The sequence below is a fragment of the Notamacropus eugenii genome, chromosome 1, assembly GCF_028372415.1.
Source record: "Notamacropus eugenii isolate mMacEug1 chromosome 1, mMacEug1.pri_v2, whole genome shotgun sequence".
Lineage (NCBI taxonomy): Eukaryota > Metazoa > Chordata > Mammalia > Diprotodontia > Macropodidae > Notamacropus > Notamacropus eugenii.
The window spans coordinates 618,417,397-618,433,143 of NC_092872.1; the positions used below are offsets into that span (position 1 = coordinate 618,417,397).

General features: G+C 36.7%; 1 protein-coding gene across 2 annotated transcripts in view; it reads right to left on the minus strand.

Annotated features, from left to right (window-relative positions):
- Positions 1–1,093: 1,093 nt before the first annotated feature.
- AP3M2 (adaptor related protein complex 3 subunit mu 2) overlaps positions 1,094–15,747 on the minus strand; it is a 31,629-nt gene continuing 16,975 nt past the window's right edge. For both annotated transcript variants that reach the window (XM_072635074.1, XM_072635075.1), the window contains exons 3-9: positions 14,444–14,615; positions 13,122–13,259; positions 12,515–12,600; positions 12,123–12,256; positions 10,821–11,028; positions 10,267–10,411; positions 1,094–3,299 (exon numbers count right to left, since the gene is read on the minus strand). In XM_072635074.1, coding sequence (XP_072491175.1) covers positions 3,199–3,299; positions 10,267–10,411; positions 10,821–11,028; positions 12,123–12,256; positions 12,515–12,600; positions 13,122–13,259; positions 14,444–14,615 — 984 coding nt within the window. In that variant the 3' untranslated portion in view covers positions 1,094–3,198. The remainder of the gene's footprint in view (positions 3,300–10,266; positions 10,412–10,820; positions 11,029–12,122; positions 12,257–12,514; positions 12,601–13,121; positions 13,260–14,443; positions 14,616–15,747) is intronic.

Below are 15,747 nucleotides of genomic sequence, written 5' to 3' on the forward strand. Positions count from 1 at the left end.
TGTCCCCACCTTTGACTTTAAATCCCCATGTTCCTTTAGGACACAGCTCATGCATTATCTCTTCCATGAAAGGAGGCCTTTCCTGGTCCCCTCAGCTGCTAGTGTCTTCCCCTCTAAGGTTACCTTCTATTGTCTTTCTTGCATACCCTGATTTATATATTATGTCCCCCATTAGAATGTGGGCTGCTTGAGGGGAGATTTTGCTTTGTATCTCCAGAACTTAGACAGTGCCCAGAAGAAGGTAAAGCTTAATAAATGTTTACTGATTGATAGCTATACCCCCAAGGTATTTTACTTAAGTGAATTTCAAAAGACAGCTAACAAGCCCAGGGCCGTCAACGACATCATCTTTCACTCTCCACTGTTAGTCTAATTAACAGTGCAAGCCCAAGTTAGCAAGAAGGTACTAGATTGGGAACTAGATCTAAATTCTTAGACCTGGACTTGACATTAACTCCCAGACCCTGAGCAAATCATGTGAATATGTCATTTAGGTTTCACAACTGTAAAATGAGGTTAATACCATCTCCTTTTATAGGAGACCCTATCAAATATAGAAGTACTTTAAAGTTTTTTTAGACAAAACAGTAGCTATCAATACTATATATATATATATATATATATATCCTTGAACAATATGAAAATTGCACCCAGTGACTGAGAACAAAGACTAGGTAACTGTTAGGCAACCTTAGCATATTCTTAGTGATCCAGGTGGCCAGTTCTGACCTCCTTAAGAATGGAACTCAAATTTTTTCCCCCATGGAATCTAGCCGTATAACCTATGCCCCAAACATTCATAATCTATTACTATTAAGAACTTCTTTAGATGGGACATTGATAGTGTCATACATGGGTTTGGAGATGGAAGACATGTTAGGGATCATATAGTTCAACCCCCTCCTTTTATAAATGAAGAAACAGGCCCAGAGAGATTGACTTGTCCTTGTGATTCAGCCATGAACATCCAGCTAGTCAGTAGCTGGGTTGGGATTCTGAGCCAGGCTCTTTGACTCAACTTCAGTGCTCTTGCTACCATGCTTTTGGGGCAGTGTCATGGCAGGCCCCTCAAAACAAAACACTGGACACAGAGTTCTGGTAAAACAAACCTTTATTGAGGCTTGGATGAGCATTTACTTCTGTACGAGCCAAACACACAGTGTCTGAACGGCTCCTTTGAGACAACCCTGCATCATTTATTACAATGGTACGCAGCTGTGTGGTTGGAATGGTGGACCACCATGCACCAAAGACCCATTACACAGGTCACAGATGACGATACAACTGTCACTTTATATGCTTACCCTTGCACTTAGGAGGATGCTCCCCTTCCTCTTGGGTGTTTTGCCTGCAATTAGAATGAGTTGCTCAAGAGGAAAGTGAACAGCCTCTGGAATTTTAGATTTATAAACTCACACATATGCAGTAACAACAGGAATATATCACACTATGAAAAACAACACACTAGTTACATTGTCATCCCAGGAAGCCTACAAGTCATCCAGGGACCTGGGAAGAGGTGATTCTAAGTGCTACAAAGTTCCTAAAAAGGGGAACTCCAAAGTTCAAGTGATTCCACAGCAGGTTTTGAGCCCAAGTCAGACTCTGAAGTGAGACTTGGCTGCTGTTCGCAGTGTACCTAAAACACTTCCCAGGGAAGCTGGGAAAGAAACACATTTCTCTATTCACAGCACAGTTTATCCAGAGGAAAAAATACAGTGCAATACAAAGTTACATACTATTCATTAGCAAAAACAATTCCAGAAAAGTAAAGAGTTATGAAACTGAAAATTCATATATCAGCAAAGATAGGATGAAGAAATAGATTTCTTTCATTGCTTTCTACCCACTCCTGCCAGGAAACAGGGAATAGCACCTTCGCTGAAGCTAAAAATGAATGTTCATGGCTTTTTAATATCTAAATCAATACTACACATACATATATATATATATATATGTATGTATGTATGTATGTATGTATTCTTGAACAATTAGGAAAATTGCAAGCCACTTAGTCACCCAGTGACTGAGAACAAAGACTAGGTAACTGTTAGGCAACCTTAGCATATTCTTAATGATCCAGGTGGCCAGTTCTGACCTCCTTAAGAATGGAACTCGAATTTTTTTCCCCATGGAATCTAGTGGTGTAACCTATGCCTCAAACATTCATTTTCCAGTGCTGAGATATCCCTGAACAAGCTAGGCTAGGATATGTGGAGTCACCCTTCTCCAGCCCTCTTCACCTTGTGAAAGCTAGAGGAGAATCAGATATCAGGAAGGAAGTTAGTGAAAGTTTTTAGTGAGTTAAATTATCTGGGGTTAACAAGGACAAATGAGAATTGTATAGCTTGTCAAGTCAGTGTCCTATGAGAGAGGCTCAGACATCCTCTTCTTCCTTTCTACCAGTGATGGAAGATCTTACTTCCTCTGAATATTGAGATTAAAAATAATTGACAGCAGCTCATGAGAGTAATTGGTACAGGATTGTAGGTCTGCAAAAAACAATTTCTTTTACTGGGTTTTAGTATTTTAGTGATGGGTTTAAAACAATTTTGAGAAGTTTATCACCCCAGTCCAAATTTAGTGAATGTTTGACAAGTAGAGAAATCTACATATAAGATATCAACCAACCCCACCCTTTCATTTCTTTCTACCCTTCTCTAAATGGGGTCCTAAATTACTTCCTATATCATTCATCCTCCTACGTATAACCTCCTTTACACAAAACTGTCCTCCAAGGATTTCTTATTCCCTTCCACAGGTCCACAGTTAACCCTTCCTTGGCTAATATTCACCATTATTCAAATGATGGAACTTTCTTATCACTATCTTTTAGAAAGGACTATTTTCCTAACTTTAGAAAGAAAGGTCAGGCAAACAATATATGCCAACCTTCTTCAGGAAACAGATTAAAAAGAGTGAAATATAAAGTCAAACAAATCTGCCATGTCTCATCTCCTTTTTGAGAATGAAATTGTCACTGATTCAACTTCAGATATGTCCAGTTCTTCTGATAACTCTCCTTCTCCCTTGATTTGTTCAGTGAGACTAAAGGCTCCATAGATTCAACACAGAAAAAAGGGAGAATGTTGGCCCAAGAAGAAATTGATGTGCAGAAGACAGGCTGGTTCTTTACTTCTGGGTAAGACAAAATGGAAAAAGTATTTGTGGCTCTCCCCTCAATCTGGGATTCTTTTTTCAGGTTCGGACTTGAAACTTCCCAGCTTTGGTCATGTATTTTATGCCCTTGAATGGCTTATACTTTTCTCCATACATATCTAGACGGTTCACTTTCAATCCTAGAATAAATAAAGGAATGTAACATAGGTGTGAAGAGAAGAGAATGGCACATAATATGCACTGCTACATTTGACATAACTGATCACCTTTCTCTCTCCTGAACTCTCTCCTCTCTCTGCATTGGGACGCTGTTCTCCCCAGGTTCTCCTTCACTTGCCTGTCTTGCTCCTTCATCTCCTTCACTGGATCACTATCCACATTAAATCTCTTAAAAATGTGTAATCCCTTGACTCTTGTTCCAGGCTCTCCTCATCTCTTTGCTCTCTACATCAGGGATTCTTAACTTTTTTTTGTATGATAGATCTCTTTGACAAGCTGGTGAAGGCTATGGACTCCTCCTCAGAATAATGTCTTAAATGCATGAAATAAAATACACAGGATTACATAGGAAACCAACTATTTTGATGTAGTTGTTAAAAAACAACCAATTTCATGGACACCAGAATAAGAATCTTTCTAGTATACTCTCTCTTAGTAACCTCATCATTTCTATGAGTTTAATTATCATCTCTACGCACTCAAACTCAGAGTGAAACAACCCCTACACCCAAGGAATTTATATTCTGGTGGAGAAAACAACAGACTATCTCTAAATGTACACAAATTAGATGGGAAGACAATAAATACAAATAAATTCAAAGCAGTTAAGTCCAAGGCAGTTTGGGAAGGAGGACACTAGCAGTTAAGGGATCAGAAAAGATTCGTGTAGGAAAGGAGTCTTGAGTTGCACTGTGGAAGAAGAGAGGTATTGCATATATCATTACATCAAACTAAAGTCTCTCTTCTGAGCTTTCGTCTCACATCACCAATTGTTTATTGGACATTTCAAACTGGATATCCAAGAGACATGTCAAATTCAACATATTCAAAACAGAATCCATTATCTCTTTCCTCTATATCCTCCTCTCTTTTTTCCCCCAATTTTTGTTGAAGATATCACAGTCTTTCAATCTCCCTAGTCTGTAATCCTCGCACTATCCTCAATATTCCATACTCTTCCTCATGCCAAATCTTGCCATTTCTACCTCTACAATATTTTCTGCATCCAGCCCTTTCTCACAGAGCTACTACCTTACTTCAGGCCCTCATCCACCTTTTGCTGAAAGCAGGGGTTGGGAACCTGCAGCCTCAAGGCAACATGTAGCTCTCTAGGTCCTCAAGTGCTACCCTGTGACTGAATCCAAACTTCACAGAACAAATCCTCTGAATAAAAGGATTTGTTCCATAGAATTTGGACTCAGTCAAAACACCACATTTGAGCACTTAGAGGGCTGCATATGACCTCGAGGCTGCAAGTTCCCCACCTCTGGTCCTAGACTATTACAAAAGCCTTCTGTTTGGTCTCAATTCTCTACCTCAAATCTCTTTCCAGCTCATTTTAAAAACTGCCTTTAAAGTGATTTTCCTTAAGCACATATCTAACCATGTCAGTCTCTTAATCAACTCTAGTATCTCTCTATTGCCTCTATAGGATACCATATTAACTTCTCTGTTTTATTTGTAAAGTCTTTCAGAACTTGACCCTTGCCTACCTTTCCAGCCTCAACAGTCATAACTCACCCTTCTGCTCTCTGCACTCTAGCCAAACTGGACTTCACACATAATACTAGAGCTTCTGAATCTGTGGTTTTTCTTTTACAGGCTGCCTGATACCTGGAATGCTTTCCCTTTTTACCTCCTTCTCCTGGTTTAAGACTCAGTTCAAACCCCATCTTCTGTAAGAAGTCATTTTGGCCCCCTGCAAGCTTCTCTCTCCTCCCTTTACCCCCACCTGCCAGGTCATGGGGCTTCCCTCTGAGATTTCTTCCCATTAATCTTATGCGTACATAGTTGTTTACATGTTGTCTCCCTTATTAGAATGTAGGCTCTTTCTGTGTCTCCTTTATACTTAGTCCAGTACTTGGTATACAGCACATCCTTAACAAATGTTTGATGAGGAAGAGGATGCCTAGAACATACTCCTTCCTCTGCTCCATCTCTTCTTCCAATGTGACTCAAGACTCCCTAAACTGCCTCGCACTTAACTGCTTTGAATTTCTTTATATTTATCGTCTAGACTGTATACATTTACAGATGTTCTGTTGTTTTCCCCCACTAGAATATTCCCCACTTGGGAGTATAGATTGTTTCACTCTTTGTATGTATATCTCCAACACCTAGCACACTGCTTCGCACATAGAAGGTGCTTAATAAATGCTTGTTGATTGACTGATCATTATATGCAGAAAGTGAAGAATTGATATCATGCCCTCCTTTACAACATACTGGTATGTTTTGGATGAGGCAAGAAAATGGGGAAATAAAGGTTTTTGTACAGCGTTGGAAAAATCACCACAAAAGTTCCACTTTTATATTATCGTTGTATGAAGGTGACCTTCAGTTCTCTAAGACCACACCAATGGAGCACAAGTTCTAGCAGGTTCTATTACATGGGAAAAGTTCTGAGTACAGTCCCAGTTGCCCAATGATCAGCTTAGTGATGTACTGAAAGACTTATCATGGGTAAGTTGGCCACTATATGATGAATTCTTTGGTCATGGCAGCCCATGAGAAAAACAAAAATAAATAATGGTTTTTAGCCCCATCCATGTTAACAGAGTAGCAAAAAGTGGGAATAAGGTCCTACAAATCACACTGATTTTAGATCACATATGACCATTAGTTGTACCGTTAATATTCAAAATGTATGATTCTTGTCCAATAAGAATTTATCAATATAGTTGAATTCCTAGTAAAGGAATGTCCTACTAGAGAAATTCAATTATACTGACATACTATAAATTAATTTTAAAAAGCATAAGGATATTGTAGCTACATAGAAAGAAGGCTCACTAGATTTCTTTGAAGAACAAAAGAGGGAGCTGGCAAAGTTGTTTTCAGTAAGTGCTCAGTGCCCAGGATGAACATAAGCAAAAAGACCCTTAATGAAGACAACCATAGCTGACAAACCAGAAACTATTGAAGAGGATGAAGAGGTAGAGAACTCTATGAACTAGACAAAGTTCTCCAAACCAAGTCAAAATATATCTCATTACTGGATGGCTTTAATGAGAAAAATAGTAAAAAAAAATGTTGAAAAACACAATTCAGAATTAAGAACTGAAAGAGGCCAAAGGTTATAGACTATATAGAAGCCTTGTGTCTTAATTCTTAATACTTAATAACTAATATACCAAAGACTAGTGTTAACCAAAGAAGAGATATGAAAATGAATCTTCTGGAAAGCAGAAAGCTGGGAAACAATTTTTAAAGCTAGTGTCTCCGATAAAGACCTCATTTCTCAAATATTTAGAGAACTGAGTCAAATTTATAAGAATACAAGTCATTCCCCAATTGATAAATGGTCAAAGGATATGAACAGGCAGTTTTCAGATGAAGAAATTAAAGCTATCTGTATTCATATGAAAAAAATGCTCTAAATCAATATTGATTAGAGAAATGCAAATTAAAACAACTCTGAGGTACCACTTCTCACCTCTCAGATTGGTTAATATGACAGAAAAGGAGAATGATAAATACTAGAGAAGATGTGGGAAAATTGGGACACTAATGCACTACTGATAGAGTTGTGAAATGATTCAACCATTCTGGAGAACAATTTGGAACTATGCCCAAAGGGCTATAAAGCTGCACATACCCTTTGATCCAGTAATACCACTACTAGGAAAGAGATCATAAAAAAGGGGAAAGGATCCACAAGTGCAAAAATATTTATGCAACCCTTTTTGTAGTGGCAAAGAATTAGAAACTGAGAGGATGTCCATCAACTGGGGAATGGCTGAACAAGTTGTGGTATATGAATGTAATGGAATACTCTTGTTCTATATGATGAGCATGCAGATTTCAAAAAACTAGGAAAGACTTACATGAACTGATGCTGAGTGGAGCGAGCAGAGCCAGGAGAGCACTGTGCACAGTGACAGCCACAGTGTGTGATGCTCAGCTGTAACAGACTTAGCTCTTCTCAGCAGTGCACTGAGCAAAAGACTCCTGATGGAAAATGCTCTCCACACCCAGAGAAAGCACTGTGGAGTCTGAATGCAGATTGAAGCACACTATTTTCACTTTTTTTTTCTTGTTTTATTCTATCTCATGTTTTTACCTTTTGTTCTGATTCTTCTTCACAACATAACTAATGTGGAAATATGTTTAACATGATTGTACTTATGTAACTTCTATCATACTGCCTACTGCCTTGGGGAGAGGGGGAGGGAGAAAAAATTGAAACTAAATGTTACAAAAATGAATGCTGAAAACTATCTTTACATGTAACTGGAAAAAAATAAAATACTATTATGTACAGAAAAAGAAAAAAAGAACCTTCTGTCCCTTCTTTGTAGAGATAAGGGATTATGGGTGAAGAACAAAATGTCACAACTGGTTGAGTTGGTTAGTTTTAATGAATGTTTTTTTCTGTGTTTTATTCTTTGTTATAAGAGAGGCCTCTCTAAGAGGGAGTGAAGAAATGGATATACTGAGAAATAAAGGTTTAAAACCTTTAAACCTAAAAAAAAGTTTAAAAAGGTTTTAAAAATTTAAAACATCAAAAGGCTTTGGACATGATGAACAACAAAAACAGAACCATGTCAACTGACAGAAACTGACAGATTATCTATGTAAATGTCATTTCTGTGTGTAGTCAAATAGATCAGAAACTAGTTAGAACAAAGGTCAAAATCAACACTTAACTGGAAGAGAAGATCAAGATAAGAGGAAAGTTGTGTAACTACAACCCTTCTGAAATGACCAGCTATTAACAATAAGAAATGGGAAATAGAGATCAAGGAAAAGATGTTAACAGACATAGATGATCACCATCTTTCCTACAGAACCTTAATAAATGTAATGCAATCACAACAAGAAGGAGACCAAAGAACTCCAGAATCAACCTTAACCAGCAAACATTTGATCTTGCCAAGGTAGAGGTAGGGCAATGCTACTTTAGAATGCATTCCTTTATGAAACGTGATAAAAATGGACAGATTATAAGAAGAAGAGCCTCCCAAAAGAGAGAAGAATGATGGGAGGAGAATGAATCTCCAAAAAGTCTGGCATAAGACCCAACTAAGATAGATCATCTCAAAAGAGTTTATGATAAAACCGTCAACAACAGAAGAAAAATACAACAGCACTTTATAACAAACTATTTTCATCATCAACGACAATAGAAACAGAACATTTGGACTCTAATACCTTAGTCTCAATATGGAATATGGTAGAAATTACACTGAAGAAAATTAAAGAGCAGCTGGATCAGATCAAGTATAAACAGAAGAATCTGGAGACAGATGTGACAGGTCTTGAAGGCCTGCAAGTGATTTTGAAAAGATATCTCAAAGACAGGAAGACTAAAAAAGAAAAAAATAAACAAAAATAACCTGGAAAAAATCACAGATAGAGTCTTTTTTAAAAAAGGCATTTACAAGGACATTGACAACTACTGATCCATATACCTACTCTGTCATCTCTATAAAATCTTTTAGAATAGTCTACCTATACTTATGTCAAGAGTTTCCTTGATGAGAAAATGAGAAGGGAACAGGCAGACGTCCATAAATGCTTTTCTGAGAGGATAAGTAAATTACCCATAGTGTTGATTTCTTGACACCCAAAAATACCCTCTTCAGTGAGTTCCAAAACTCCTCAAAGGAGATCAATCTGACAATTCTAACAAATCCAATATTTAAAAATCCAATGGATGAAGAATAGCTAACTACTGTTCAGATTATGACAATTATATGGGCAATCCATTGAGTTTGTTCATCAGAAAGCTACCTGGACAAGCACTACTGATGAATAATCAAATAGGCCCAGATACGAGTAGGCTAGATAACATTAGTGAAATTATTTAGCACTTTAATTATCCCAAACAATTAACCCATCTTTTAAAACCAATATCCTTCCAATGATGTTACATGCGTATAAAAACCTAGAACACCAGTCTTTAAAAAAAAAAAACAAAATTGTGGGTGACTCAAAAGGCAATAGAGAAATACAGAAAGGACTGTGGTAGTTCTAGTGGTACATGCTGCATTGGCTCTCATGGAATGTTAAAAAGACCTAGAGGAAGTCCTCTAGGATGGTGGGTAGATCCTCCATGGAAAATGTATGGAAAGGAAGGGACAAGAATCCCACAGGATGACAGGGAATATGTAGGTTGTGACCTATGTCATGTAAGGAAACATTCATATCAATAAAATCACTGATCCATCGAAGTATGTTAGAAAATCTACTCTTCTGTTTTTTAAGTGGCTGTGACTTGAAAGTGATTTATTTGAAGGTTGAGAGAAAAAGCTAAGTAAAGAGCATGATGAATAAATCAAATACCAAGTTATCTGTGATTAACAAGCTAATTAATATTAACAATGTTCTAAGTATGATAGGCCTAAGATGATGCAGATACAATCTTCAAGGATCTTATGTTTTAGGGTAATTCTACTCACCTAACTCAGTCAATAGCCTGAGAGTTAGCGGAGGAAAGACTGATTTTATGGAGTTCTGAAGGCAAAGACATTTACCAGAGCAACTCTAGGTTAGGGTACGTTGATCTGGGTGAGTTCAATGGGTCTAGAATGATTGATTATCAAATATAGGTCAGAAAAAATCATTTCGGATCAAAGCCACCATCTTCAAAAAAAAAAAAAGGACATACCTTCAAACTGTAGATCCTGGGAACTAAAGGCAAGAATCTTCTTGAGTCAGAAAGGATTTAAGTACAACCTCTTATTAGTATTATTCATTCTTATTTGTAGCTAGTTCCTTTCATTTAGATAATTTTGGTGATTTTACAATCAAGGACTATGAAATTTTCCCCAAAACATGGTGGAAAAGAGCCACACTTTCTAGTCTAAAGCTTACATTTCATCTAGAGAAACAAAATTCTGTAAATAAATAGTAAGCTGTCAAGAGGCTTTTAAAATCAGCAAATCATTTCTATCTCCTGACATTCAGTTATTGGTTACTTACCAGAGATGGCCAGTTGCTGGATTTTAAATTGCAGGTTGATAGTAGGGTTCTCATCAGGTTTGGAAGCCCCAGCTTGAAGGCTCATAGTCCCCTTCAAACTTGGCAACTTTTGGGGATTTATTTTTCCTACATCCCAAGAGAGTAACTTCAGAGAGAAGAGGGAAAATGATAACAGAATTGATGAGTTAAATGTGCTAGGAAAATACTTTCATTAATCTTGTTTCTACACAAAAAAAAGAGTCTACAAAACTCTTCTTGAATGTATTTTAGCTATGATCTTACAGAAAAAAAGTTTTTTAAACCAAAAAATTAGTTATACTGGGATTAACATTTGAAAGAAGCTGCTCTTAAGGTTCCATATGTGTAAATAAGCTGCCCCATGGTATTTTTACCTCTGAAGTTTAATGATTATAATTTTCCTTGTCATGTCAATCCAATGAGGGCAAACTCTGTCCCAACTTTCTTTTCAACAAAGTCACTTTTGGAAATGCCTAAATAGTTACTGTGGTATCAGACACTTCCAATTCAAAATGTCCTAATCTATAATCACTTACCTTGGTAACTGGGTCAAAAGTGTGGGTGCCCTGAGATGGAGTAAGGCTCATATTTAGAACCCCTTTGGGCATTTGACTGGTGACAATCACTCCCTCTATAGTTTTTCCCATGGTCTGCTTGGGCCCCACTGTAATCTCAAAGCGTCCTAGTGAGCTACTGTCTCGGAAACTGATGTTATGTTTGACATACACTGGAATTGCAACCAAGCTGAGAGAAAAAAAAAAGATAGACAATTCATTTTATTATTGCATTGAAAACATGCAACATCTCTTCACCTTTCCTTTTTCTCCTGGCATCATATTTTCCTCTTCACATGAATTAATTTATGAAAGTACTTAGCATACCTTCAAGTACTATAGAGATGTTAATTATTATTACTGTAACTATGTCCTCATCCCTTAGCTCAATCAGTATACAAAGAGTAAACAACAAAAATACTTTTCTTCCTTTTCTTTTTTCAAGGACAGACAGTATTTAGTAGCTAAATTATTAGATAGAAAGCACAGAGTCTTGATTCTGAATTTCCAGCATTGCTGAGACAGTGGATTTCTCAAACACTAGTCTCAGATTCAGAAAATCAGAGTTTGAATCCTGGCTTTACCACTCACTAACAGTGCGGCACTGGGCAAATCACTTGTCTCTCTGAACCTCAGCTTCCTTACCTATTAAATGATGGAGCTAGACCAGATGATCTCTGAAGTCCTTTCTAGCTCTAAAAGTCAATGTTTCTAAAAGTAAAATCAATAAAGCCCACAAATACTAAGCATCAGGCATCCTGTGTGACACTAGGAAGTCACTTTACTCCTGTATTTCCATTTCTAGATTTATGGAGTGTGGTTAGTGCTTATTTTCTTAAGAGTGTACTACTACCACCTGATATTTATATAGCACTTTTAACATTTTTCAAAGGCCTGTTGCATTATGATATAATTTGATCCTAATAAAACAATGAAATAGGTGGGGCGTTATTTTTTCCATTTGATAGGTAAACAATTAAAGAAAGTGAATTGGGTCATTTAACAAGTTACTGGCGAAGCTGGGACCAGAATCTGGCTCTCTGTAATTTCTTCTGTATTTTATGCTCTTTTTGATTAACTCAAACTTTCTCTAGGGGAATTCAAACCCTCAAATCAAAGAGACGAATGAAATTTTTAACAATTGTTGTTTTTTACAGTGTTTAAAATGTTTGTTGAATATAAGAACACAAATCACACAGGTGTGCTCACGTCCTACGTTGAGGAAAATGTTCTGATTCAGACACACATAAATACATTTCCTTCACATGGAGAATCGCTGCTTACTTCTGAGCACTGACATGGTAGGAGAGCAGGCGGAAGTTTCCATCAGGGGGGATGAAGGAAAGGATACGCTCAGACTCCCAGCGCTTGAAACGAACACATGGATGAAAGCTGACATCATCCAACAACCTAGGATTCTAAAGTCACCATATGTAGAAGAATAAGGAGCAGGAAATAAACACTCATATATCATTCAGGGAAATTATTTAGATGTTTTTCATAAAAACAAACAAAAACCCTCTGGTTACATAGAATGAATTTAGTTAGCTAAATACAAGTTGTTTTAAATTTTACCAAAACTTTTAATTTCTCATTTTATTTATTTCTTTTTCTTTACCACTAAGTATGCCAACATCTCTTTTCTCAATCACTATATCTCTAGCCCAGTGTTTTACCATGAAAGACAGCGTGAGGTCTGGCATCCCAGTCAGCTTGACACAAGCATCAATGACTCCTTGGATCTCAGCAGTGATTGTAGAACCTGACACAAAAAAATAAAAAAAAACAGAAAAGATGGATGAACCAGAAAAACGGCTTCATTCTGATTAAAGTTCTAAGACATTTCATGTAAGCTAAAGGACCATAATAAAATGTAATTTCCTCCAAATTCTAAGATGTTATATTTATCTCAATATCTGTCAAATTAAATAAGTAGGGGAAAACATTTCATTAGCAACTCTGTTAGTGATAACCTTTACCAGACTGGTCCTAGCAATAACGGGTAAAATGCCTTAGGAAAGCAGCACTAATTTCTACTAAAAAAAGTTCAAGATGGCAAAGAGAATTGTCAGAACAAAGCTTAAGCCATATGAAATCTTTAAAGTTCCACACTAAAATCATAAAGTATCAAGACAAACCTAACTACTGATAAATAGGATAACAATGGAGAGTTAAGTCATATAAGGGAAGCATGCTCCCAATATAAATTAATACTACATGATGAAATGAACTGCTCTTACTTCTCTTGGTGCTCAAACACTTTTAGATCATAGCTGCAGATACCTGATTTATCAATGATGGCATCAATTTCCTCAATCACATCAAAATATGCTTCATTATTAGTATATTTCACTCCAGTCCGTCGCCATGGTACCACTGATAACTGCCCGGTGGGAAGCTGATCACCCACATTTGTGCTTCCTAAAATAGTAATTAATACAATTTTATCCATATGTGATTCTAACTTTCTACTCCCCTTAACCAAACTTCTACACAATTAGTTGTATATTAAAGATACACTTTTCCCCAAAGGCTTTTTTCCTCCTTATATAGGAATGACCTATTTTAAAAATCTCTTGTTGCCATCTGGTCTGGCACTCTTAAAATGAACACCACCTCCCTTAGTCACCTTCTCCCTTCTCCATCCTGGAGAGAAAAATAAAGCTACCTGAAGAACAGATTCCATTATTATGGTTTTGAAAGTAACCTGAACTTACTTTCTCAAATTCCACAATAGCCTGCAGTTTAAATAATGTAATGGCTTCCACCACGGATATCAGTATATACAGTGGTGTACAATTTTCATGGTTAAAATCATCTCGTTCTTGCTGAGTTCTTGAGTACATCAGGGCTCCAGTATCAGAGTAAATCCATCAATACAATCTCTCTTAGACCAATATTAAGGCCAAGGGTTTAAAGCGTAAAAGACTACTGCAAATCCTTTCTGTTATATGCCAGCTAAAGATGTGTTTTCAAGTCATTTTTATATTCCTCATAAAAAGGTAAAGAGATCTAAAAACCACTAGTACTAAAATTCTGTAAGACTAGTCTTCTTCTAAGCTTTGTTCTCCCACTATTTCTTACACCTTCTCAAACTGAAGGCAGAGATAATGAATTTTAAGCCACACCCTTACCAGTCAGTATCTTCACAGTCAGGTGTTGGGGAAGTTGTTCTTAGGCATTAGTGTCCTAGGATTGAGTTGGACACAGGATATTTGTGACTTTGTAGTGTTTTTATAAATGACCCACACTTCATGAAAAATATATGGAACAAAGCTGTAAAATTCAATTCTAAACTTCAGTGGTCTATTTCTCTTCTTTGTCAGAATGCTCAAAAATATGGGAAATGTTTTTTTACCTTGAAAAGGGGTAGTATGAGTTGCTCGAACTTGAAGAAATTTTCTGTCTAACCAACAGTATCATTTCAGTCCATGCTCAACATTTGAAGAATGTAGATACAAAGCAAACATTCAAATTAAAGCAACTAAAAGTCAGAAATCATTTTTCCCTGAGACTAGCACTCAGCCAACACAAAGTTTTACAACAAGAAACATGATGAGTTCAGCAGTCAGAGCCTACAATTAGTTTTGTACTCTTCTCCATACCTGTGATAGTGTTAACAACAGTTCGAAGGATAGTTGGAGGTTTTATCAGTTCTTTCAAGATGTTTGACTCAGTAGCCAGTGGAAACCCATTATCTAGCATCTCTTCGAGTACTTCATAAACCACAACAACATTGTCTTTGATAACTAGCTCTGAACAAACTCCAAAATAATCCTGGGGGAAATAAAACAAAGATATTAATCACACACAGAGAATAAGAAATATAAAACCTTTCCCAATGAAGATCTAGTCTTGTCTATATTACTTTTTAAAAAGTTTATATTTTCTCAGTAACATATAAAAACAATTTTAACATTTGTTTTTTATAATTTTTGAGTTTCAAATTCCTTCGTCTCTTCTTTCTCCCCACATTAAGAAAGCTTTTTGATACAGATCATGTATGTGCTGTCATGTAAAACATACTTCCATATTAGCCATGCTGCAAAAAAGAAAAACCAAAAAATGAAAAACTAGAAAAATAAAATTTTATTGATCTGCATTCAGACTCCATTAGCTCTTTCTCTGGAGGTGGATAGCACTTTTCAGCCTTCAGAACTGTCTTGGATCATGATATCGATCAGAGTAGCTAAGTCTTTCAAAGATGATCATTGTAAAATATTGCTGTTGCTGTGTATGATCTCCTGGCTCTGCTCACTTCACTTTGCATCAGTTCATACAAGTATTTCCAGGTTTTTCTGAATGCATCATTTCTTATAGCACAATAGTATTCCATCAAAACCATATACCACAGCACAATAGTACTACAACACAATTATATACCACAACTTGTTCAGGTATTCCCCAATTGATGAGAATCTCTTCAACTTACTTTGCCACCACAAAAGAGCTTCTATAAATATTTTTGTACATACAGAAGCTTTTCCTTTTTCTTTGATCTCCTTGGGACACAGATGTTGTAATGGTATTGCTGGGCCAAAGCGCATGCACAGTTTTATAGCCTCTCAGAAATAGTTTAAAATTACCCTCCAAAATGAGTTGGATCAGTTTACAACTCCACCAAGAGTGAATTAGTGTCCCAATTTTTTCACATCCCCTCTAGCACTTGTAATTTCCCTATTCTGTAATTGTTGTTGTTCAGTTGTTTCAATTGTGTGCAACTCTTTGTGATTCCATTTGGGGTTTTCTTTGCCATTTTTACAGATGAGGAAACTGAAGCCAACAGGGTGACTTGTAACTTGCCCAGGGTCATACTGCTAGTAAATGTCTTAAGACAGATTTGAACTCAGGATCTTCCTAACTTGAGTCTTCCTAACTTCAGACCTGGTACTCTATCCACTGTGCCACC